Source organism: Scyliorhinus canicula, chromosome 6, assembly GCF_902713615.1.
Source record: "Scyliorhinus canicula chromosome 6, sScyCan1.1, whole genome shotgun sequence".
Taxonomy (NCBI): domain Eukaryota; kingdom Metazoa; phylum Chordata; class Chondrichthyes; order Carcharhiniformes; family Scyliorhinidae; genus Scyliorhinus; species Scyliorhinus canicula.
The window spans coordinates 165,499,603-165,524,425 of NC_052151.1; the positions used below are offsets into that span (position 1 = coordinate 165,499,603).

At 44.1% G+C, this 24,823-nt stretch overlaps 1 protein-coding gene across 1 annotated transcript in view; it reads left to right on the forward strand.

Moving 5' to 3' along the window:
- Positions 1–24,823, forward strand: part of myom2b (myomesin 2b) — a 141,864-nt gene that overhangs the window by 4,917 nt on the left and 112,124 nt on the right. The window contains exons 2-5 of the mRNA XM_038800416.1: positions 849–995; positions 16,055–16,180; positions 18,722–18,860; positions 18,967–19,124. Of these exons, the coding sequence (XP_038656344.1) occupies positions 874–995; positions 16,055–16,180; positions 18,722–18,860; positions 18,967–19,124 (545 nt within the window). The 5' untranslated portion in view covers positions 849–873. The remainder of the gene's footprint in view (positions 1–848; positions 996–16,054; positions 16,181–18,721; positions 18,861–18,966; positions 19,125–24,823) is intronic.

The window sequence follows — 24,823 nt, forward strand, 5'->3', positions numbered from 1 at the left end:
TATGGGGATAGGGTGGGTGTGTAGGATTGGGTAGGGTGCTCTTTCCAAGAGCCGGTGCAGGCTTGATGGGCCGAATGGCCTCCTTCTGCACTGTAAATTCTATGATTAGAAAGAATCTCACAATATGAAATACAATTAAAAATAACTTGATGGTTATAAGGTAGATACCCTGTTTACCAGCACAGAATAAGCATCATACATGAAATGATCAAGAAGGCACATGTTTTTCACATGTTAGGTTTTCTTTCTTGTATTTCATTCCACTTTTCCAATTTCTCCTATATATTTCCCAGTGTAAGGTAAAGAAATAATGGAGCTGCATTTATGCCTTTGTCACGAGTGCAGTAGAATTTTAGTTTAAACGTAAGAACACATTGAGATTTAATAAATTGCTATTTACTGCCAGATTTTTATTTTTTGAGGCTGATTCTTTGTTGGCTTACTTTCTTCTGGTTTTGCTGTTTCTTTCTCCTGTTGCGGTAAATTTTATTCAACACTTCACCACCAATATCTTTGGAGTATGGAGTGTATTGGAGATCATTTACATGGGTGCTGCTTATTATAGAGTTGGGAGAAAACTAGCTGTGATACCTACCCTTCTTCCTGTGCACAGAGAGACCGACACGGATGTGCCTTTGTACTTGTAGCATTGACTAATTCAATTTCATGGTTTGTTCCACTAACAATGTCAACAGAATTTAAATGGCACAGAAATTATTTTGAGGAGAAGCATCTAGTACCTCTATTTTACATTGACAATGTCCTGCTTTTGAAATTGTTTGTACTTTAATGCAACTCTGCATTTTCACTGTACTAATTGAAATAATTGGTATGAATTTTACATGTAGGTTTGTCTAAAGACACGCGGTTACCATGGCAACAAAGATACTGCCATTTTACCAAAAGAAACACAAACACTATGGCTACGATTACCGCAGCCTTGACAGCCGATCACTTGTCAAGAAGTACAGCAGCAAAAGCAGCTCCACCAAAAGGTAAGGAACACGCTTCCATCTTCTCACCTGCACAAGACTAAGCAACGGGAAGTGAGCCGGGTAGTCGCAAGGCCTGTTGATGAACTTGTCAAATTATTTTGTGCGGATTATTCTTGCAAGCAGTGCTGACCTGGCAGCTTCCAGTCATTGGGAAACCACACCCCAATACAAATTAATCCCTTCACGTGTCTGATTTAAATATACTTCTGACATTTTAAAAAAATAATTTACTTCTGTTTCTGTTATCCTTAGCCACCTAATACGTTATATACTGTGATGATTTCTGCCTCTTCTCTCTCTCTGGAATTTGAGATCTCAGAACTCAAACTCCCTACACATGGAATCACATATTGATCAGTATTCCTCTGCTCATTCCCCAATAATTAAACATCACAGTATGAGGAGGCAGTTTTCACTTTTGTATTTAAACTTTTTTTGAAGTATAGAAAATAATTTATTGACATATTTTGTAAGGCAATATAATGCTATTATTATCAATAATCAATTAATGGCACATTTTGTTCCCAGTTTATCACAGCACGTTAAATATATTGTATGTCTGAATCATGTTGATAGCCAGCCAGCAATTGTGTAAGAACAGAAGAATAATGACAAGCATCACAGCTGGGTCACACTATGAGAGTGTATGAGATATTACAAATCTTGAGTATTGCTCGAACATTTTGAGGGAATCATTAACATAATACATACGGATACGATTTACATGGTCTTCAAGAGTGTATTCCATAAATTTCTACATAAAAGAATTTTAATGCAAATGAGAGCACATCGAATTGGAGGCAACCTGTTGACTTGAGATGAGAATTGGTTAGGAGGTCAGGATGTAGGGATAATGCATTGCAGTTTGCAGGATGTGACAATCTTGGATATTTAACGTATTTATAAATGATTTAGATATAAGAATAGAGAGTTAAGTGGCACAGTAAATAGTGTAGATGAGAGAAAAAATCTGGAAAAGGAACTTTGATTAAACAGTGGGCAAAACTATGACAGATACTTACTTGAGAAAGGACGTACTGGCGCTGGAGGGTGTGCAGAGGAGATTCACTAGGTTAATCCCAGAGCTGAAGGGGTTGGATTATGAGGAGAGGTTGAGTAGACTGGGACTGTACTCGTTGGAATTTAGAAGGATGAGGGGGGATCTTATAGAAACATTTAAAATTATGAAGGGAATAGATAGGATAGATGCGGGCAGGTTGTTTCCACTGGCGGGTGACAGCAGAACTAGGGGGCATAGCCTCAAAATAAGGGGAAGTAGATTTAGGACTGAGTTTAGGAGGAACTTCTTCACCCAAAGGGTTGTGAATCTATGGAATTCCTTGCCCAGTGAAGCAGTTGAGGCTCCTTCATTACATGTTTTTAAGGTAAAGATAGATAGTTTTTTGAAGAATAAAGGGATTAAGGGTTATGGTGTTCGGGCCGGAAAGTGGAGCTGAGTCCACAAAAGATCAGCCATGATCTAATTGAATGGCGGAGCAGGCTCGAGGGGCCAGATGGCCTACTCCTGCTCCTAGTTCTTATGTTCTTATGTTCTTAGATAGCATTCTGCCATTTTGGACCTAAGGAAGGTATATCAGAGCACTTTCTAAATGGAGAGAATTTAGAAATTGTAGAGGAGCAAAGAGATTTAAGAGTGCATGTACAAAAATCACTAAAAGCTAGCTGACAGGTACAAAAATATTTTGAAGGACTAATGGAATTTTGGTCTTTATCTCAAGAAGCTTGAATATAAATGAGAAGATATTAGTTTAGAATTGAAGCAGCAGTTAGATCACATATTAAATATTATGTTCAGTTCTCTGCGCTACACCTGAATAAGGATATATTGCCCTTGGAGTGAATGTAGTGCAGATTCACCAGATTGATACGGTGGTGAACAGGGTAAAATAATGTGGGCTGGTTGCGAGACAAGGTTTGTATTCTGTTGGGCATAGAAGGTTAAGAAGTAATCTAATTAAGGTGTTCAAGGTGGTTAAAGGATTTAGCAGGATAGATGGAGAAAAACAATTTCTTCGACCAGGGAGTCCAGAACCAGGGCACTTAACCTTAAAATTGGATCTAGGCTGGATGATGTCAGAAATAACTTCTTAACAAAGAGAAATCTGTTAAATGATTTCCCAAAGAGCTTTAGAGGCAATACCAATTCAAACATTTCAGAATTGTTTGATAAAGTTTTGTTAAACAAGGATTTTGATGGATAAGGAACAACGATGGTTAAACAGTTATGATACAGATCAGCCCTGATCTAATTGGACAAAGTGGTACAAATTTGAGGGCTGAATTGCCTACGGTTGTTCTTCTGTTCATGCAGGTTAACAGTATGTTAATTGTATTACAGTATCAAGGTTAAGTATTCATAGGTGAGGGACATTGACTGATTAAGTATCCTGCGCACACATAAAACAAAACTCTTCCCTGGAGCACCATTTTAATTTAATTAGATAAGTTTCCTTTATTTTTGTTATAATCCTTTATTTTTGTTATAATGCCTCATTAAGGTTTGTCACCCCTTTTTATCAGTTTATTTTTTGTTGATTTATTGGTTTTCAGGCGGTGCGCATAAAGAACAATTCCACAATCAGTGGGCGTTGCAGAGGCTAGAGTGCATCATCATCCCCAGAAATAAAGTTTTAATCTAATTTGTTAAGTGTCCTTTGAAACTTTTGTTTTTTGTTGCAGTAACTCTTTTAGGGGCTTTCAGTTAGTTAAATAGTGTATATTTGATTCATAATCGAGCATATAAAGAATGACTTGGCCAATGGGCACCGCAGGGGCTGGTGTGCATCATCAGCCCAGGAATATTAGTTTAGTTTAATTTGTTAAGTATCCTTTAATGTTTTGTTTGTGTTACAGTTCCCCTTTAAGGGGCGGGTATTTAGTTAATTGGTTTATTTGTTTATCTGAATTACTTAGAGTATAAAGAGACACAGTATCCCTTTAAGAGGTTTATCGGTAGTAACTCATTTATGAATTCATTTATTTAACTGTTGTACTAAAAACAGTATAATGAAAGGCTTCCAGGTCGGCACAGTGGTTAGCACTGCTGCCTCACGGCATTGAGGACTCGGGTTCGATCACAGTCCCGGGTCACTATCCATGTGGAGTATGCATATTTTCCCCATGTCTGCGTGGGTCTCACCCACACAACCCAAAGATCTGAGGGTAGGTGTATTGGCCATGCTAAATTGTCCCTTAATTTGAATTTTAAAAAGAAGAAAAATAAAGAAAGGCTTCCGCTACCTGGAGGACAAAGAGGCAGATTCATTGCAGCCACTCCCACCACCGATGTTAGTATAAAGGATTTTGCAGGTTGATATTCAACCAATTTGGCCAAGTAATGAATGCACCTTCCTTGGTTATCAGCTCCCAAAGTGGGACTTGAACCAGAGCTACTAGTTCAGAGGCAGGGAGGTTGCCCCTCACTGCACCACAAGATTTCCCATCAAACTCCCCACTGATACCACTTGTTGATAATTCAGTGTGCAATTACACAGAGGACCAGGTCTTAGATTCCTGCTCTTCTCCACGTAAATGATCAGTCTCTGTTCAAAATCAGCAACCTTTCTTAAAGGAGAAGGATATCAATGGGCACTGCACTTACAGACCCTCCAGTGCCTTCGGCAGAAGTTATTGAGATCAATGGGAAGAAAATCGGATGTGTTCAACAACAGATGATTGAAATGTTCCACCAGGCTACCCCCCCCCCCCCCCCCCCCCCCCCGCCTCGGGCCTCATCATTATCTCCAGGGAGAGGCTGAACCCCAGGCCAATTTGTGAAAAGAAATCTGAAAAACCCGCTTCATCCTTTCAGTAACCCACATCTCCCACCCTGCCACCACTTTAGCGATTGTAACCAATCCAGGCGACCACTCTGACTCTGATTAAGACCCTTAGATCTCATCACCCTCTGCCAACCTTGCCGGAACATGGGACCTGCGAGAGGTTGCTTTGCAGTTCCTTTTACGACTCAGAATTTTGGAAGAATTTCCCTCCCTAGGTTGGCTGATTGCTTAAAATCTGGTTTATCACCTCCCATGGGGATTTGGGATTTTGGTACGGGTAGAGAGTGTACATACTGTGATGTGCAAGGTGTGACAAATGGTGAGGGACAGGCTGTGTTGACCAGAAACTCTTTTCCTGTCTGTTATTACCCGTGTGTTCATAAGGCATTCCAATCATGTGCAGGCTCTGTCTTTTATCGTAAAGAACGTCCAATGCCTCTGAAAGTTGCCCTACTTGCAACTATTAAAGTGATCCAGCCCAGTAAAACATATCGGGTATCCTTGGAGACAGGATTCTATTCGCAAATGCGCTGCTGGAATTGCTGTTCAGCTGTCCTAGGCTAGTGCTTGAACTGCCACATGTGCTGTAGACTTTCTCAGCCGTACTTGACACCCATCGTCAACTTGAAGCTCCATTCCATAACAGTGCAGCTCTTCAAGAGCTATTAGGTGCAGCGACCTCTGATTTATGTTTGAAATAAACCCCAAAACAAAGCTAAAGTGTTCTCCAACATTTAAAAAAATATGCATTTTGCATGTGATTACTGTGCTCCATCTTCATCTTTTACGAGTTGAATGTTTAATTCTGAACAATTTATATATTGGATAGAAGGGTGAAATACAAAGCTGTCACCTGATACGGCGTGAATTACAAAACTGTCATCGGATTTGGGACTTTCACTGACCTTCATGTAGCACTCACACTTCTCTTTCAGAGTTTATCAGATCAATGGAATCCATGAGTAATCGCTAGTAATTTTGTACTTTACCTCCGCCTGTCTGTTTTTATGTTTCCTGCAGATTTTTGTAAGTGTCTGTACTCTCTTCATTTCAGGATTCACGTGGTAAACACATAGCTGAGTTACTTCACAGCAGTGTTCACAAACAGCTGCATAACTTGGGATTTCCCTGTTGCTATCACATATTTTCAGCAAAACATCCAAGTTTGATGAAATAATATGAACATTTAATTGTAGGTTTATTTAGGGGTAAGCTGGAGAAATACATATCAGAGAATAGAATCAAAGGCTTTGTCGAAAAGTTGAGATGAATCAAGGTGGGCAGGGTGTCTGCGTGGGTTTCCTCCGGCTGCTCTGGTTTCCGCACACAGTCCGAAGATGTCCGAAGAGGGGCAACACGATAGCATGGTGGTTAGCATAAATGCTTCACAGCTCCAGGGTCCCAGGTTCGATTCCCGGCTGGGTCACTGTCTGTGCGGAGTCTGCACGTCCTCCCCGTGTGTGCGTGGGTTTCCTCCGGGTGCTCCGGTTTCCTCCCACAGTCCAAAGATGTGCGGGTTAGGTGGATTGGCTATGCTAAATTGCCCGTAGTGTCCTAAAAAGTAAAAGGGGGTTGTTGGGTTACGGGTATAGGGTGGATACGTGGGTTTGAGTAGGGTAATCATTGTTCGGCACAACATTGAGGGCCGAAGGGCTTGTTCTGTGCTGTACTGTTCTATGTTCTATGTTCTATGTGCAGGTGAGGTGGATTGGCCCTTAGTGTCCAAAGATGTGCAGGTTAAATGGGGTTACAGAAATAGGGCTGGGGAGAGGACCGAGGTGGGGCGCTCTTCCAGAGAGTTGGTATAGAATCGATGGGCCGAATGGCCTCCTTCTGCACTGTAGGAACTCCATGGTTTGTGTGGAGCATAGAGCAGTTAGGCTGAATAACTTGTTCTGCTGTAAATAGCACCTGTATGATATAAAAATTACTCAGCACTTCATATAATGAGTTGCATCTGAATGAACTAGGTTTCCTTTGTTAGAATGTATGGATTGCTCAGTAATGATTCCACTTGTGCTGCTTTCAATAGGACGCTGACTTAGAGGAAACAGAGAACAGTCAAAAGTGTTTTTTTTTTAAACTAGGAGTTTGAATTATTTGGAGACTCACAGAGCCAAACTTGGTTTCATTGGAGTCCGACTTGATTTTTTTCTTTCTTTGTTTCACTACCAATTCGCTTGCTGTATCCATGTGATCAATGGAAGATCACATGGGAGGGAAGATGAAGGAAAAGATTGAAGCCCAAATTTTCTGAGGTATTCTTTGCGTCCTGCAAGGGTGAACATCCTGGGCCACTGCACTCCTGTCTATGTCACTTAAATGGTGCAGAACGTTTTAGGGTCAAGGCATTGGGCGTGATTCTCCCACAAAAAGACAACGGGTGGGATTCTCAAATAATGGGGCTATGGCCCCACTCCAGCGTGAAAACGCAGGCGAACCACTCTAGACTTTCCGGAAGAAAGTCCCGATGATTCACCTACCTGGAGGGGATAGCAGGGCCCCGGAGTAGTCCTCGCAGCTCTGGCTGCCGATACGGGGCCCTTCACTTCCGGTTGGGGGGGTCCGCGCATGCGCACGGCGGCGGCCTGCGTCAGCTGCTCGCCGTGTAGACCGCGGCACGGTTTGTGGCGAAATCACGGAGGCAGCGTCACGCCGGATGTTGGCGTCAACGCCCATTCTCCGCCCCAGGCCAATCGCGATTTCGGCACGGAGAATCCCGCCCAATATTTGAGCATGTTTGGTGGGATGTTTCCCACCAGCGTTTTGGGTGAGATCCAGGGCTGGATTCACCCACACATGGTAATTTGTGCGGGCATTGAGGAGTTTCTCCCCGGTTTAGCCCACACTTAGAAATTATTTCCGTCGTAGGAAACTGAACTTGCCGACTAGACCGGCTCCTCAAAGATCCGGGCGTCATTTTGAAAGGGTTCTCCGATCTCTAAGTGAGTTTGAGGGTCCCCCACACAACCCAACCACAACCATGCCACACCACCCCCATAGACATGGGCATTTCCACCTCTTCCCCCCTACCTCCTCCCCAAGTGAGCACACGCCATTATGGGGTCAGTGAGGGCTCACCTTTCAAGACCTTTTACCCCTTCCCCTTTCAGGACACTCTCCTTTCGGGCCCCTCTTAACTCCCCCAATCTTAATGAAGCCCCTTCATATACCCTCTTTTCACTCTCCCATCCTTCAATGCCACCTCCACTTTCATGGACATGGTACAACCCTTGATAGTGAAAACCTGGCAACTGGGTACCCTAGCACTGTCAGCCTGGTATCTAGGCAGTGTCCCTGGCACCCTGGCAGAGGTAACTGGGTATATGAATTTCTGGGTGCCACGTTGGCACTGTCAGGGGGAGTGGCAGGGTACTGCCCTGCCCCCAACCACCAGAAGCTCTAATGGCCTCAGAGATCCCCAGAGTGGCCATCACACCTGGTCTCTGCTTGTGGAGACCAGTACTAATCGGCACCTGTGTGAGGCCTCACTGGTGCGGCCAGTGACACCCAGGCGCTGGGGGAATGTGGCCTCACAAAGGCTGTGCATATTTAAGTACATTACTTAAATAGATCATTTACATATGATTATCCGGACCACGCCAATAAGGACATGATCCAGATCGTGGCGGGTGCTGTGGGTCGGATGACTCGCGCGAGGTTTTGTGCCCGACATGATTTTGACCTCTCCCACGATGCTCCAGGCTCCCGATCAGCGCCAGGTGCGGCACAGGGAGAAAGTCCGGCCTATTGAGGGGGACCAGAGGTGTTCATTACCTGAACGTCATAGGGACTGTATAATTAAGCTTTTTGTTATCAGATGATTTTAGTTTTTGTAAAAGTTTTTGAAATTTCAGTAAAGGTTTTTAAACCATTCCTTCAAGTTTCTTTCAAATTTCTTAAAGTGCATCCAAAGGCTACTAAATTATTTCTACGTTTTAAAATTGTGAATTAGGTTGCAGGAAGTAAAAAGGGTTCAATAACCCACTGCACAAAAGGCTACTTAATAAGTTAAGAGCCCATGGTGTTGGGGGCAGTATTTCAGCATGGATAGAGGACTGGCTGACTAATAGAAGATAGAGAGTTGGGAAAAGGGGGCATTTTCAGGATGGCAACCTGCAACCAGTGGAGTGCCGGAGAGATCAATACTGGGGCTACAATTATTTACAATATACACAAATGTCTTGGGTGAGGGAAGTGAAAGTACCACTGTCAGGTTTGTGGATGACAGTAAGATAGTGGGAAGGCAAATGGTGAGGATGACACAACGACTCTACAGACAGGTTAAGTAAGTAGGCAAAAAACTTGGCAGATGGAATATAATGTAGGGAAATGTGAAGTTATGCACTTTGGTAGTAAGAATAAAGGAACTGAATATTATTTAAATGGAGAAAGACTGCAGAAAACGGCAGCACAGAGGAATTTTGGGGTTCTCGTACATCAATCACAACAAGTTCACAGATATGTTCATAAGGTAAAGCAAATGGAATTTTGGCCTTCATTTCAAAGGGACTGAAGCAGTTTTTGTCCCCTTATCAAAGGACATAAATACTGGCTTTGGATGCAATTCAGAGAAGGTTCACTCGGTTGATCCTGGGTATGGCGGGATATGAGGAGAGGTGAAGTAGGTTGAGATTGGAGTTTAGAAAAATGAGAGTCGATCTTATTGAGACATTTGGATTCTCTGGGGGCTTGATAGGGTAGATGTTGAGAGGAAGCTTCCCCCTGTGAGAAAGCATAAGACCAGAGGGCATTATCTCAGAGTAAGGGGGTCACCCATTTCAGATAGAGAGGAGGAGGAATTTCTCCTCTCAGAGGGTACTGAATCTCTGGAATTCTTTACCGCTAAGTGCTGTGGATGCTAGGTCATTAGGTATGTTCAAGGTTGAGATAGACAGATTTTTTAAGGGAATCAAGGGTTATGGGGATAATGTGGGAAAGTTGAGGATTATCAGCCATGATCTCATTGAATGGTGGAGCAGACTCGGTGGGTCAAATAGCCTTCTGCTGTACCTTATGGTTTTATGAACTAGCAGAAGGCCCACTGCATGGTCGCCAAGTTGGCCAGGCACCAGTAGCCACCAAATTATAACCTCTGTCACAGGTACCCATGCCATCTCATATGTAGATGGGCTATGTAGTATTAGCGTCTTCTCACCTGAAAGATTTCATGTGTGAGACAGTGGGACAGTGCCTCCCACATTGTGATGGAAGAGAAAATCACATGACTGATAGTCTAGAAGGAGAAAGCTCATGGCTTAGACTGAGTAATATCTAACAACACCAGGTTAAAGTCCAACAGGTTTATTTCGAATCAGTAGCTTTTGGAGCACATCTCCATCATCAGGTGAGTGTGCTGTGAGCTGTGCTCCGAAAGCTAATAATTCAAAACAAACCTGTTGGACTTTACTGGTGTTGTAAGACTTCTTACTGAGCCTACCCCAGTCCAATGCCAGCATCGCCACATCATGAGTAATATCTAGTCGTGTGCATCTGTAAATAATTAATTTTCATCCAATAAACAGTTATTGTTCTGACATATGAATGTCTCGGCATCTTCCTTAACCAGTTAAAACCAACATACAAATTGTGGCAGCAGCGAAGGACCCCAAATTGTCTGAAAAATCAACTTAAAAAAACCTTTGCAAGACTGACATGAAAAAAGGTGTCAAAACTGAAGACTTCGGTAAGGCAGTTGGAACCACCAAAATAGCCTCATAGAAGATGTAAAGGCTGAAGGGCAGAGAAGAAATCAAATGTTCAGCTTAGGGCTACAGCAGAGCACATGGTGGTGTTTGAAAATTTCCAATCCAGCAGCAAAGTAAAAGAGACTGCTGGTGATTGTGGAAGAGTGCGCAAATCTTGATAAATGCTTAAAAACTTCAATCTAATGGCACAATGAGCAGGCAATACTGGGAATAGCATCTATTTTAACAAACGTGTTCATAGTGGAAGTCAATCGAGACAAAAATGTCCAAAAAGGCGTTGGTGGAAAACCTGGAGTGGAGTAACTGGTAGAAGTGAAACGGGACCTCTGTTCAAAAGAGTTCTTTGGAAAACTTGGAATGGATTTTGGAATGCAACCTGCTAATGGAAAGCCGTATTGCAAGAAAAAGTTTTAAAACATGTTTTTGGGAGTGGTGCTTGGAAACCCTCATTTGGCAATCATCTGAGGGAACTCTGAGGAGAAATCCACAGAGACGAACTCCACAGATTGGAGTATGTGTTTCAACTATCGAATCTATACAGTGTAGAAGGAGGCCATTTGGCCGATCGTGTCTGCACCAACCCTTTGAAAGAACACCCTACTTAGGCCCCCTATCCCACCCTAGCCCCATAACCCCACCTAATCTACAGATCTTTGGACACTAATGGGCGATGTGTCATGGCCAATCGACCTAGCCTGCAATCTTTGGGCTGTGGGGAGAAATCAGAGGAAACCCAAAACCAGCACAGGGATGGGGAAAATGTACAAACTCTACACGGGCAACCACCAAAGACTAGATTGAACCCGTGTCCCTGGCACAGTGAGACAGCAGTGCTAACCACTATGCCGCCATGCTGCTGTGTTTGACCACAGCCAATCTTTGTTTCAAAAAAACACTCTATGTTTTAATGAGACCATTGCCATTTAAATGTACGTGGCACCCATGTTAATCTTAAAACCTGTGTGTAATTATTAACCTGAGGGGGTACTCAAGGCTCATTGTATGATAATCCATTATTTCCTCCTTTAAGAAATGTTTTCCGTGTTGTTAAACTAGCAGCCTGTGACTCTGAATGTCCATGTTTGTAAAAGTATACGTTACGGTTTTTGAGCCAGGTTCCATTCTGGAATATTCCCATACAGTTGTAATATCAACTGGGATTATGACGCTGGCACACAGGAAGATGCTTGGGGTGGTTGGAGGTCAGTTATCTCAGCTCCAGGACATCATTGCAGGAGTTCCTCAGGGTAGTGTTCTGGGCCCAACCATCAATAACCTTCCTACCAGCATAAGATCAGAAGTGGGGATGTGAATAGGTGGGGATGTGAATAGATGACTGCATAATGTTCAGCAACATTCGTGACTTCTCAGATACTGGAGCAGTCCATGTCCAAATGCAACAAGACCGGGACTGTATTCAGGCTTGGACTGACAAGTGGTAAGTAATATTTGCGCCACACAAGTGCCAGGCAATGACCATCTCCTACAAGAGAGGATCTAACCACCGCCTCTTGGCATTCAATCATACATTTGTGAGAGCCATATATGGAGAGACCAGATGCAGCAACTCTTGCCAAAGACCAAGTCAATACAAAGCAAAAAATTCCAAAGGAAGAATGCCGATCTTATAAGCCTCATAAGGACTCGATCAGAGAGAGTTAAGAAACCCATGAAACCTATGAAGTCAGAGACTTTGGGGGAGAAGGGTGGTGTGTAAATATAAATATAAAATATATGTGGACATAAACTTGATGGGGGGGGGGGCGGAATGAAGATCAGGGTGTTCAGTGTTGAAAGATTTACTGTGTGAAACTGGAGAAACAGATTGCCCACATGATGATGTAAGAGCGAGTCACATGACTAACCATCCAGAAGGAGAAAGCTCATGGGGTGATTCTCAATTGGCGGGATTCTCTGTTTCATTGGCAGCGCACTCAGGCCTGCGGATTTCCCGATGGTGTGGGGTGCCCGCAACAGCACACCCCATTGGCCAGCTGCCAGGATGGATAATCCCACTGCCGGGGTGTGCGCCGCATCAGAAAATGGACAGAGAATCCCGCCCCATGTCTTTGTCTGAGTAATATCTAGTCTTGTTGATCTGTAGTTATGCTCATCTAATTTTATTGTTCAATCATATCAATGTCTCTGCGACCTTCTTTAGCCAGTCAAAACCATCATACAACAGGCTACTTTACTGTGACCTTGGCAATGCTTTGAAAGACGGCATTCCCCTCCTGAAGCAATATTTGAGCTGTGACAGCTGCAGGTTGAGCTCATAAAGAAGACCTTCCGAAGACTAGGATCTGAAGGCACCGCCAAACGAGTCTTGCTTGCTGTCATGGTTGCTATTTGGCAAGAAATTCAATTCAGTCACTGGCTGATGTAAAGCTCTCCTCTACAGCTTCCAAGGATCCTATATGAAGGTCATTCTGCTGCTTGTTCACAGAGGTATTCCATTGGTTTGCCACCTATCTTCACCTGAATCACTCCGCTCCTATTCCATCAGTGACAAAAGCAACTCATTGTGAATAAAATGTGTGAAGTTTTCTGCTGCTTAAGGGCAGTATGGCTCCGTTGGGTGTGTACTTTCAGCTGCAGCTGTATCTCTTCGTTCTGAATTAGTTGGTAATTTTCAGCAGCACTCTTGGCGCTTGAGGTGGCACTTGCTTGTCTAGACTGTGGGACTTTGAGCTTCAGAAAAAACACGCAATCTGTCCTGGCATCCATCATTCCATCATATGAGATGTCATCCAAGTTGCGGAAGGTATCTCTTAATGAGAGTGAGGTGCCATGGATCACACCTTTCACAGGCTCCTTCCCTCAGATCCTGAAATCTTTGCTGGAATTTGCCTCAACATAACTGCCTTAAAACACATTGGTTTGGTGCCTTGAAGAAACACCAGCCTCCAACATTACATTAATGGTAAGAAACAAAAAGTGGATAACTTGACCCTTTCAGCTGTTGCTCCAGTACTGGAATGTCCACCTTTCCAGAGATGGGATGTCTGTAGAAGGCATGCGAATGCCAAGAGCCCACCTTGAATTATATAACAATGGTGCCCTGAGGAAACGCGAGAGACTTCATCTGAGTATAACACAGATGAATTCCGACCAGTTCTAGTGCGTTTTCTGGTGGTGAATCCACTACTGAGGAAAAAATGTGGGGTTTGACACTGAGATCACAAATGATGCAGAAGAAAGGTTTTGCAGGCTATTTGTCTTGGATTGTGAGCAGAGGCTGGGCATCAAAATTGCAAATTCCTACGCTAAGTTTTATTCAGTATGTTGGATTATACATCCTGGAAAACAGGATTAATGTTACATTGATTATTTACAAAGTAATCTGGATGGCTTATCATTAATTAATAGACTAATGTGATCAGATGTTCCATGGGACATGGTGGCCACTGTGTTGCTGGGGTATGATATAAAGCTCTGCGTGGTCACAGCTTTATTCAAATAGTGGTGAGATGGGATAGATGTATGAATAGCCTTGAGATTTGAATGAAATGAGGGATTAAATTATTCAATTAAATGCCTTTGATTAAATACCTTGCGGCCGATTCCATAATAGGATGGTACATAGAAGCAGCTGGTTTCATGGCTAAATAGGCTCTTCCTTCCTAAGGTCTTGTCTATTTCCCCCAAATGTCCTGTTGGAAAGCCAGTGTTTTTGACCATCAACATGTTATTCATATAGGTGTAATTTTTCATACAATGCAAAATGTATGATTCTATCCTCAAAATGGAGCCATGCATAACAGCCTGTTCTTTAAAATCATATAGGCTCATCCACGAATAATTACATGTTAATTGTTGAAGGATCATTTAATGGCGGAGCAGACTCGATGGGACTAATGGCCTACTTTTGCTCCTACCTCTTATGGTCTTATGGCACGAATATCTGCTTTGCTTTATCTTTTCTTCAAAAAAATATTTTGTGGGCGGCACAGTGGCGTGGAGGTTAGCACTGCTGCCTCACTGCGCCGAGGACCCGGGTTTAATCCTGGTCACTGTCCACGTGGAGTTTGCGCATTCTCCCCGTGTTTGCGTGGGTCTCGCCCCCACAACCCACAGATATGCAGGGTAGGTGGATTGGCCACGCTAAATTGCCCCTTAATTGGATAAAAAGAATTGAGTACTTTTAAATGTATAGCAAAATATATTTTGACTTATTTAAGTACTTCTGAAATCTGCTGGGCAGTCGCTAGGTATAAAACTTTTATTTATATATTAGTTTTGCATTAATAATAATTGATAATTTTGATAATAATTGACATATTTTGTAGTTTAAATATCTTCAAACAATGGAAATAACTAAGTGTATTGCTGTGTTTTCAGGCTTTTGAGGTTTGTATGTGCACTTTTGATATGACAAGTTGCCAATACTAAATGAACTTGGAACTACTGGCGGAATTCTCCGCTCCCGCGCGGAATCGGGAAGGCCGTCGTGAACTCGGCCGAGTTGCACGACGGCCTCGGAGGCTGCTCCTCGCACCTTATTCACCCCCACCCGGGGGGCTAGGAGCGGCCGAGAATGACGCGACGGCCTTGCCTATGTGACGTCAGCCGCGCATGCGCAGGTTGGACGGCTCCAACCCGCACATGCGCGGCTGACGTCACGACTGCTTCCCCTCCGCTGCCCGCAAGACGTGGCGGCTTGATCTTGCGGGGCGGCGGAGGGGAAAGAGTGCGTCCCTTTGAGACGCCGGCCCGACGATCGGTGGGCACCAATCGCGGGCCAGTCCCCTCCCGAGCACGGCCGTGGTGCTCACTCCCCTCTCCGCCCTCCGCAAGCCTCAACGAGCATTTGGCGCCCAAGTTCACGACATGGTGCTCACTCCCCTCTCCGCCCTCCACAAGCCACAATGAGCATTTGGCGCCCAAGTTCACGACGGCAGCGACCAGGTGTGGTTGCCGCCGTCGTGAACCGGTCGGGAACGTCAGGCCGCTCGGCCCATCCGGGCCGGAGAATCGCCGGTCGCCCGGAAAAACGACGAGCAGCGATTCTTCCGAGTGGGGGGTCGGAGAATCGGGGGCAGGGGGGCGTGTTGTGAGTCGCCCAGCCCTCCCGCGATTCTCTCACCCGGCGTGGGGAGTGGAGAAACGCGCCCTACGTATACAAGTGGAATTCAACCACAGATGCTCTTGTTCACTATGTGTCTTGAATGTTACTATAAAGAATTTAGTTAATTGATGGGATTAAAAGTCACAGGGTGCAGTGTGCAGCATCGCTGGATTTTGGTCCTTCAATCTGATTGACAGATATTGAGGTAAATGAACATGTTGCATATCTTGTTACCACGTGTCAGAAATGGAAGGGAATTTAAATCGAAAGCAAGAAATTTACTCTGCAGTTCCAACAAAATTGTAGATGGGTTTATTGGAAATGAACAAACAATTGTGTAACAGCTAGGCACAAAAGAAAGGATTCCATTATTTATATAAGCAGTATAAGTTTTAAAAATGTAGTAATTCACATTCAGGATTTGCTGCTTTACCACCTTTTTCTATTAAAACAATGTTTGCTTTCTCTTCACCTTTTCAGGTCTAGCTCAGCACTTGCAACTTCTTCAGGCATAATTCACTCTGCCAAATTCAGTCCTTGTGCAAAGAGGGTCTGCCATTGTTTCGATGAAGTTCCTGAGTATACGGTGCCTGCATTTAGGAACAGGTATGACAATAATGATGTGTCATAACTATTATAAACATTGGGTGCGATTTAACTGGACAGAAACATATTTCAGTTTTGGGCGCGTTTAGCGGGCTGTTTCTCGGAGCCTGCAGAGCCGAGAATGACACTCCTGTTTAACGGTACCTTGTCAGCCTCTTTGGCCTTGGCAAGTAACGCCCTAACGAGCCCGAACTAGACATGATTTCCTGCACTGATGAACTCAGTGCGCCAGTGCGCCATTTTTCAGGGCGCCATTTTTAAATGCCGCCCTGGGGCGGGATTCTCCGACTCCACCGCCGGGTCGGAAAATCGCCTAGGGCCGGCGTCAATCCCGCCCCCGTGTGTCCCGAATTCTCCGCCACCCGGGATTCGGCGGGGGCGGGAATTGTGCCGCGTCGGTCGGCGAGCCCCCCGCGGTGATTCTCCGGCCCGCGATGGGCCGAAGTCCCGCCGCTGACGAGCCTCTCCTGCCGGCGTGGATTAAACCACCTACCTTACCGGCAGGAGCAGATCTGACCCCGGGGGTTTCCCCCACCGTGGCCTGGCCCGTGATCGGGGCCCAGCGATCGGCGGGCAGGCCTGTACCATGGGGGCACTCTTTTTTTTCTGCCTTCGCCATGGTCTTCACCATGGCGGAGGCGGAAGAAAACCCCTCCCCTGCACAAGCGGCAGTATGACGCCAGCAGCCATTGACGCTCTGGCGCATTCGCTTACTTACAGCGGCCGGCGAAGTCCTTTCGGCCCCGGCTGGCGTGGCGCCAAAAGCCGTTCACGCCAGCCGGCAGAGCGGGAACCACTCCGGCGTGGACCTAGCCCCTCAATGTGAGGGCGTGGCCCCCTAAAGGTGCGGAAGTGGGGCGGCCCGATGCCGGAGTGGTTCACGCCACTCCGACACACTGGGACCCCCCCGCCCGCCGGGTAGAGGAGAATCCCGGCCCTGATCTTTTGACCCCACTCAGCCACCCCACATGGCCTCCGCAATCTCCCACTGCACCCAACCTGCCTCTTACAGGGTCCTTCAGCACCCCCCCCCCCCCGCCACCCAATCCCACCCCTTGAGGGCAATATACCCATGGTCCCAATCCTTGGCATGGGCAACCTGGCACCCATGCCACCAGGGTGGCATTGCAAATGTGCCAGGCTGGCAGTGCCATGGTGCCCATTTGTCAGCAGGAGTGGGAGTGTACCACTCTACCCTGAGCTCAACCACCCAGGGGTCTCTAATGGCCTGGGAGACCCCCCCCCCCCCCCCCCCCAAGGTGCTGTTACACCTGGTCCATGTTTGTGGGAACCAGTGCTAAACGATGCCGTGGTGAGGTCTCCCAGGCGAGGCTGTTAGTTCCCAAGTTCTAGAAGAATATGGCGCAGACATATTTGAAGGAACTGAATGGTTCAGTTAAATATGTTAATCTGGATCACGCCCAACGAGAGCAAGATCCAGATCGTGAGAAATCCAGAGATTTAGTTAAATTTCCCGAGGCGTTTTGAGCATTGCGAATTTTGCGAGAGGCCTCTCGCGAGATTCAATGGCCTCGTCGCGTCACCAAGTCGGGGACGACGAGGCCGTTTCATCTCGCCCATCATTCAGACATGTCTTCACATGACATAGCTGAGTGCCCGATAGGGAGCCTGATAGTTGCAGAGTGGAAATGGCCATGAGGGCTACACTCCTGGATCCTTGTTTAACAGAACGACGGATGGTAAAATTGTAGTCTCTTAAAATTGACCCGATTCTCTCTTTGGCAGAGACTTTATGCAAGGAGCAGTGTCCCACAATCACCCGGCTTTGTTATTTCAGCTTAAGTACAACTGATGGCTGCTTGTATCAGAGAGTGTAGAGCATTCAGGGGTCTGCGTGCCATCACCTATAGGAGGAGGGAGGTTAATCTGGAGGTGCATGCTGTTTGAAAATTGATCATTTTGTCCATTTTTAAGCTATGAAATTATTTAATAGTAGATAAGATTTTGCTGACAGGTTTGAAAATAAAATTTTAATGTAAATTGATTTACTGGATTAGCTATTTCAGTTATTTACATGTGTAGAATTCTCTCAAAGATGCAAAAGTTTCTTATGCACAAATTGAGAAAGAGAAGATGAGTTTCCAGCAGTAGAGTATGCACAAACTCTGAAATGGTACATTATTTGTTTTTCTGTGATTTTCAAGTGCATTTTAGATGTAGGTATGAGACAATGCCCAGCAATAATCTTGTGCTATTCTAGCTTTCCATTGGTTACATTCTAATTGTAATCAGCACAAAGTGAACTATAAAAAGTAACCAAGTGGTCAAGTATGTGCCAATTGTAAAACCAATCAATGTTTGCATACCACTGAGAAACACAAAGATCACATGGGAGCTGGCAGTACAAGAAGCAGTAGCAGCCTCTTAGCAGCCTCAGACTGGAACCTGTCGGGCAGTGACCATCTATATGTGAGCAGAGTAATGCCAGCTTGATGTTTTGCTTATAAACCAATGTAATCTTGGAAAGGTTGTGTTCAGACAGAACTTTAGAAAAGGTCATTCTTTTTTTCTGATTGACAGAGAGGGTGAAGTGGAACACGTCAAGCCGAAAGCAAGAACATTTCTTTATGGCACCAAATTATGGAAGATGGAAGCTGAGATTGAGAGGCTCAGAAGGTCTGCCCACGAGCGGACAGATATGCTGGCTCTCAGGAGGATGGTAAGTTATCAGTTTGACAAGTCCACTGGCAGCCTCAGTTGACAGTTTGTTGCATTTGCCTGAGACAGTTTTAATCAACCTCTTTTAATGAAATCTGTTAAAACAGGAAGAGGAAAGAACATCTGTGCAAAGGCATGTCCGTGAGGATTCCATATGCCGTGCTCCTGAATTTCTTGTCCGGTTAAGGTCCCACACAGTTTGGGAGAAATCCTTTGTAAAATTGTTTTGCACTGTTCAAGGATTTCCCACTCCGTTAGTCAGATGGTAAGTCATATTGACATTGTGCACTGAAAATGTGTGTTCATAGGTTCAAGCTAAAGAACACTTGCTTGCTTTGCTCATTATTTTAATTTGTAATTGGGGTGAAATTTTGTTCCGTGTTGGCAAATGTTGAATTCATGCAGGAGGACCATGCCAGAAGCAACTTTTAAAATGAAGTCACATATATACTGTATGGAACATGCACACTCTAACTGGCTGGCTAGATATACGCTGTATCAAAATCCAATTTGCAGTCTATTTTAAATAGAAAATTTACGATTTGTTTTCTTGACACAGATCACCTCTAAAAATTATATATAAATTCCGCAACCTCCTTGGCCACTGCCTCTCTATACATCTGTAAGTAATCCTGTTGGTTGCATACCCTGGGTTAGATTGGAACCATTGAAGTGGACGTTACTGATTGACCTTGACACCCCACAGCAGATATTCATCACAGGGTGTGAATCCCCACTGCAAATACTCAGCAATATTCTTCTGTTTTAGCGTGCACTAAGTTTCATTTATCCATCATACCTATAATCACTGACATACATCGACTCCCAGCATGGTAATGGTTTGATTTTTAAATTCTCATCCTCATGCTTAAATCTCGCTATGATTCTCTCTATCTTTGTAACCTCCTCCTTTGTATTCCTACAATTCTGGTCTCTTGTGTATCCCCCATTCCAAAGCTGCAGTAATACTTTGACATTTATAGTAAGAAGTCTTACAACACCAGGTTAAAGTCCAACAGGTTTGTTTCGAATCACTAGCTTTCAGAGCACTGCTCCTTCCTCAGGTGAATGAAGAGGTGGGTTCCAGAAACATATACAGACAACGTCAAAGATGCAATATGATACTTTGAATGCGAGTCTTTGCAGGTAATTAAGTCTATAGGTCAAGATGGAGCAACTGGAGGTTGCTGTACCTTCTGGACCTGTAGACTTAATTACCTTCAAAGACTCGCATTCAAAGTATTGTTTTGCATCATTGACTTTGTCTATATATATGTTTCTGAAACCCACCTCTTCATTCACCTGAGGAAGGAGCAGTGCTCCGAAAGCTAGTGATTCGAAACAAACCTGTTGAACTTTAACCTGCTATTGTAAGACTTCCAACGCCAGTCCAACGCCGGCATCTCCACATCATGACTACCATTCACAAATTTCAGAGCTGAAACTCTGAAATTCCCTTTTTTAACATCTCTGCCTCTCTAGCTCTTCCTCCTTCTTTAATACACTTCATTAAACCTACTTCTTTGACCAAATATTTGCTCTCCTAATGTATCCTTCTTTGATTCAGCGCTAATGTCTGACTGTCCCCTGGACAGGTCACTACATTAAAAGCGCTGTGTAAAGTTATTGTTGTTGTTTGTTGCTTCAGATATATTAATGTCAGCCATTCGCAATCAGTGTAATTGCAGACTGTAGTCATATTTCTGATAACGGGTGGCAAGGTAACGCAGTGGTTAGCACTGCTGCCTCACGACACCGAGGACCTGGGTTCGATCACGGCCCCGGGTCACTGTCTGTGTGGAGTTTGCACATTCTCCTCATGTCTGCGTGGGTCTCACACCCACAACCCAAAGTTGTGCAGAGTAAGTGGATTGGCAACGCCAAATTGTTCCTTACTTGGAAAAAAATGAATTGTAAAAGATTTCTGACAACAAAATTTCTTAACTGAAAAAGTTGATTATAAAGTTTAAAAATATCACATTCAAGTCCTTCAGGTTTCTTAAATTGACTTGTGACAATTAAACAAACCACCTGCCATCTGTATGTCTAATATACAGCTGGTGCGCGCACACCCTGCAATCTCTATCGCTGTGTTAGTAATAATGCTGATAAATATTCATGTTTAATAAAGCATTGAGCTGAGACATACAAGGCTACATTCCAGTTGCTGAAGTTCATCTTTGAATGCTTAATGTGCTTGTGCTACATTCCTGTCCGTGCTATTTTTATGCAGGCATTAAGCATTACTTAAGATAATCAGGTTAATGCCTGCTTAAAATAGCACAACTGAAAAGTAGTATGAAGTCATGAAGCTTTACTGTGAACTTTACTGATTAGAATTTAACTCTTACAATCTTGACCAAATAAGATACCAAAGCAAAGGTGCAAAGTGATTACTCTGATTACTGGTTACCCCCGATCACTGGTGAACATCAGCTCGTCTCTATCCCCAGGCTCTACCTTCTGACCAATTTACACCATTCTTCAACCATTATCTACGGCTCAATAGATCATAAATATGTTACTGGGTCTTATTTAATTTTAGTTTGTCAAGGAATGTATTTACAGGATACATTGATCCCTGATTCCGCGTGAGGCTTTGGTTTCCTAGTGAAGTAATCAAATCCTCCATTGATGGTTTTATGACATGGACTGCACCCTTTTCTGGAATTACGACTTGCAACTGAATGCCCAGAGTCTACTTATTCATTGCATGCCTGCTGAGCTACAGAATGGGATTTACTTCATTCTACCAATTGTCACTTGAAATTGTACTAAAGTTGAGCATTGTCATTAATCAACATCTTGAAATTTGCATGCTTCTCTTAGATTTAATTGTTGTGCGAATTATGGATGTTCTACATTTTTTAGGTGTCAGTTTGACTCCATTTGGAGGAATGCTGCCTCAGATTAGAAAGTTGAGTTCAAGTTCCACTCCAAAGCCTTTTTGAGCCTGGAAATGCCTGGTTCCTGCACCGCTGGCATGTATTGGATATTAGCACCCTTGTCTAATTCCAGAGACATAATCCAACATTCTGGAGACAGGGTCATTGGTCTAGCTGAGATGGACTGCTGACACTCGTCAGGGTGCTTCAGCAGTGTGTCCTGACCATAACCAATTGGTACTTTCAAGGGAGAGCACAGTCCCTCAGAGATCTAAGTAGGCTGCAAATCCCATTAATTTACTGGAGTAAAGGTTTGGGTCCTTCAGACGACTCCCATGAAGCCTTGAGATATGTCTTCCCCAGCATCATTTAGGAAGGGATTTCTCAGGAAAGTCTACAGACTTTCCGAACACTCCACATTAACACAGGATGAAATACCAGATCAAAAATCCCTATCTCCACTTTGGAGTTTCAAGATTTGGATCAAACTGAGGCAGAATTTTAGCAGAGTCGGAGTGGTTCATTTTTGATATCCCCCTCCCCCCAGCTCAAACAGAACTGACCCTTATAGCCTTCCCCAACTCCGTGTATTTCAAGGCCATAATCCAATGGCTGCTTCAGTGCAGTACACAAGCAGTGGCATATTTTCACAAATGGTGTCTTTCAGGTGAGACTCCATTTCAAATGGAGAAGAACTGGGAGTTTACCTACGAGCAGACACACCTTAACCACCAGAACAAAGATGAATTATTTGCTTTTTACAGAGATCTTACTTGCTATGTTCACTAGTTGTTTACTGCGCTTAGCTAATAACAGTTTCACACTTTAAAAGTAACTCACCAGCCATGATTTTGGTCTTTGAGTGGGCAGCGGGCAGAGCGATTGCATTGCCCAGCCAAAGTGGTAAGTGTGCTGCCCACATGATTGGAGTGGTGACTGGTAGCTCAGCACATAGACAGACATAGATTCTGTCTAGTTAACTGTCAGTTAGGAGATTTCCAAGTATGTGGTACGAATATTAATGCAAACCAGCCCACTTATTCTTGTGAATGAACAGCCCTGTTCATGTTGGCCTACATAATAATTTTAGACATCACCTTTTGGGGCACCTACTTCTAGGTATTACTGACTGTTGGCAGTGCATGTGCCAACCATTAGATTTGATTTTAAGTAATGGCAGAGAAGGAACTTTAATCATCTTGAGTTTTGTGTCTTTTCGAAGCATCCCAAATGACTTCATATGTGATGAATTATTTTATTCCTTTCCTCTGAAAACAAACTAGGGACTTGGGCATAATCCTCTTCTCCTTGAGCACGGCAATCATCTGAGCTCCCCGGAACTACTTCTAGCTAGTACATGCTTTCAGAGACCAGTTATGCTTCATGCCACCCGGCTATCATGCCACCATGGATGGACATTTCGACATCAAGGGATGATTCTCGAGTATAGACCTGATAATTATATGTAAATTTATTTAATGATGTTCTCGATGTCCAACATTGGGAAACGCGCTCTTTACTGATAGGGAAGGGGACAATCATGTTGTGCTTTCAAAGATAGGGGTGGGATTCTTCGGTCTGCCAGCTGTCATCCTGCATGGAATGCCCTTGCGGCAACGGGATCCTCCGTTCTGGCAGCCGGCCGATGGGATTTCCCATTGTGGCTATCCCACGCTATAGGGAAACCCGCGGGGTTGGGTGCACTGCTGGTGGGGTGACCTAATAGAAGTCTACAAGACTATGAGGGGCATGGACAGAGTGGATAGTCAGAAGCTTTTTCCCAGGGTCGAAGAGTCAATTACTAGGGGGCATAGTTTTAAGGTGCAATGGATAAGGTTTAAAGGAGATGTACGAGGCAAGTTTTTTGCACAGAGGTTTGTGGGAGCCTGGAACTCGCTGCCGGGGGAGGTAGTGGAAGCAGATATGATCGTGACTTTTAAGGGGCATTTTGACAAACTCATGAACAGGATGAGAATAGAGGGATATGGTCCCTGCAAGGGTGGGGGGTTTTGTTCAGATGGGTAGCATGGTCGGCACAGGCTTGGAGGGCCGAAGGGCCTGTTCCTGTGCTGTACTTTTCTTTGTTCTTTGTTGTTCTTTGAATGGCAGAGCAGGCTCAAGGAACCAAATGGCCCATTCCTGCTATTACTTTGTATCTTCGGATGAGGACTTTACCTGTCCAACATCAGGCGGTGCGATATAAAATAATAAATACATTTATCTGCTTGTTATTTATGCAATGCATGTTGACAGAGCCTTCAGAAACCTCAGTCCTTTCCTAAGCCAATCTGTCTCTACCTGCCGTTTCTCCTTCATGACCCTTCTTAGAACCCATCTGTTTGTCAAAGCCGTTTGGTCATTGCTTCCAATTTCCAGCTCCCTGGTTCCATTTTCATTTTCTATTTCTTTCTGCTTATTTGTGAAGCACCTTGGGACATCTTGCATGTTAAACATGGTCAGTAAATGCATTTCTGGTTGAGTTTGCATGAAATTTATTTGTCTTTTATACTAATGAAAGCATAGAACCATTTAACATATTAGACAACTTAATTTCATCTCATCTAAAATTACATGGCAACATTTCGATCCCATATGAAAAGTGTAATCACTTACACCAATCATTGAGCAAATTTTTATACTCCTGCTCATTGAATTTAGCAAATGTAAGTCATTTAATCTAAAAATAAAGGCTGGGATTTCATGCTCCCCACCGCGGCGTGTTTTTCCATGGTGGCGGCAGCTTGTCATTGGCAGCCGGCAGGACTTTTGGTCCTGCTGAAATCAATGGCCATTTGCATTGCCCACTGCCAAGAAACCCTCTGCAGGGGGGGGGGGGGGGGGGGGGGGCGGGGGGAAGAGATCTTGTCGGTGGGTAGGGCGACCCATCCAAAAACTTGCATATGTATTGCATTTCATGATTTCAGGATGTCCCAAAGTGTTTTGCAGCCAACTAAGTACTTTTTAAAGTACAGTTACTGTTACAGTATAGGAAATCTATAATCCCAATCATGTGTTAATAAATGAAATTGGGTGGGGTCAAAAATATCATTGGGGCCAAATATCTCCTTACTCATTCTGA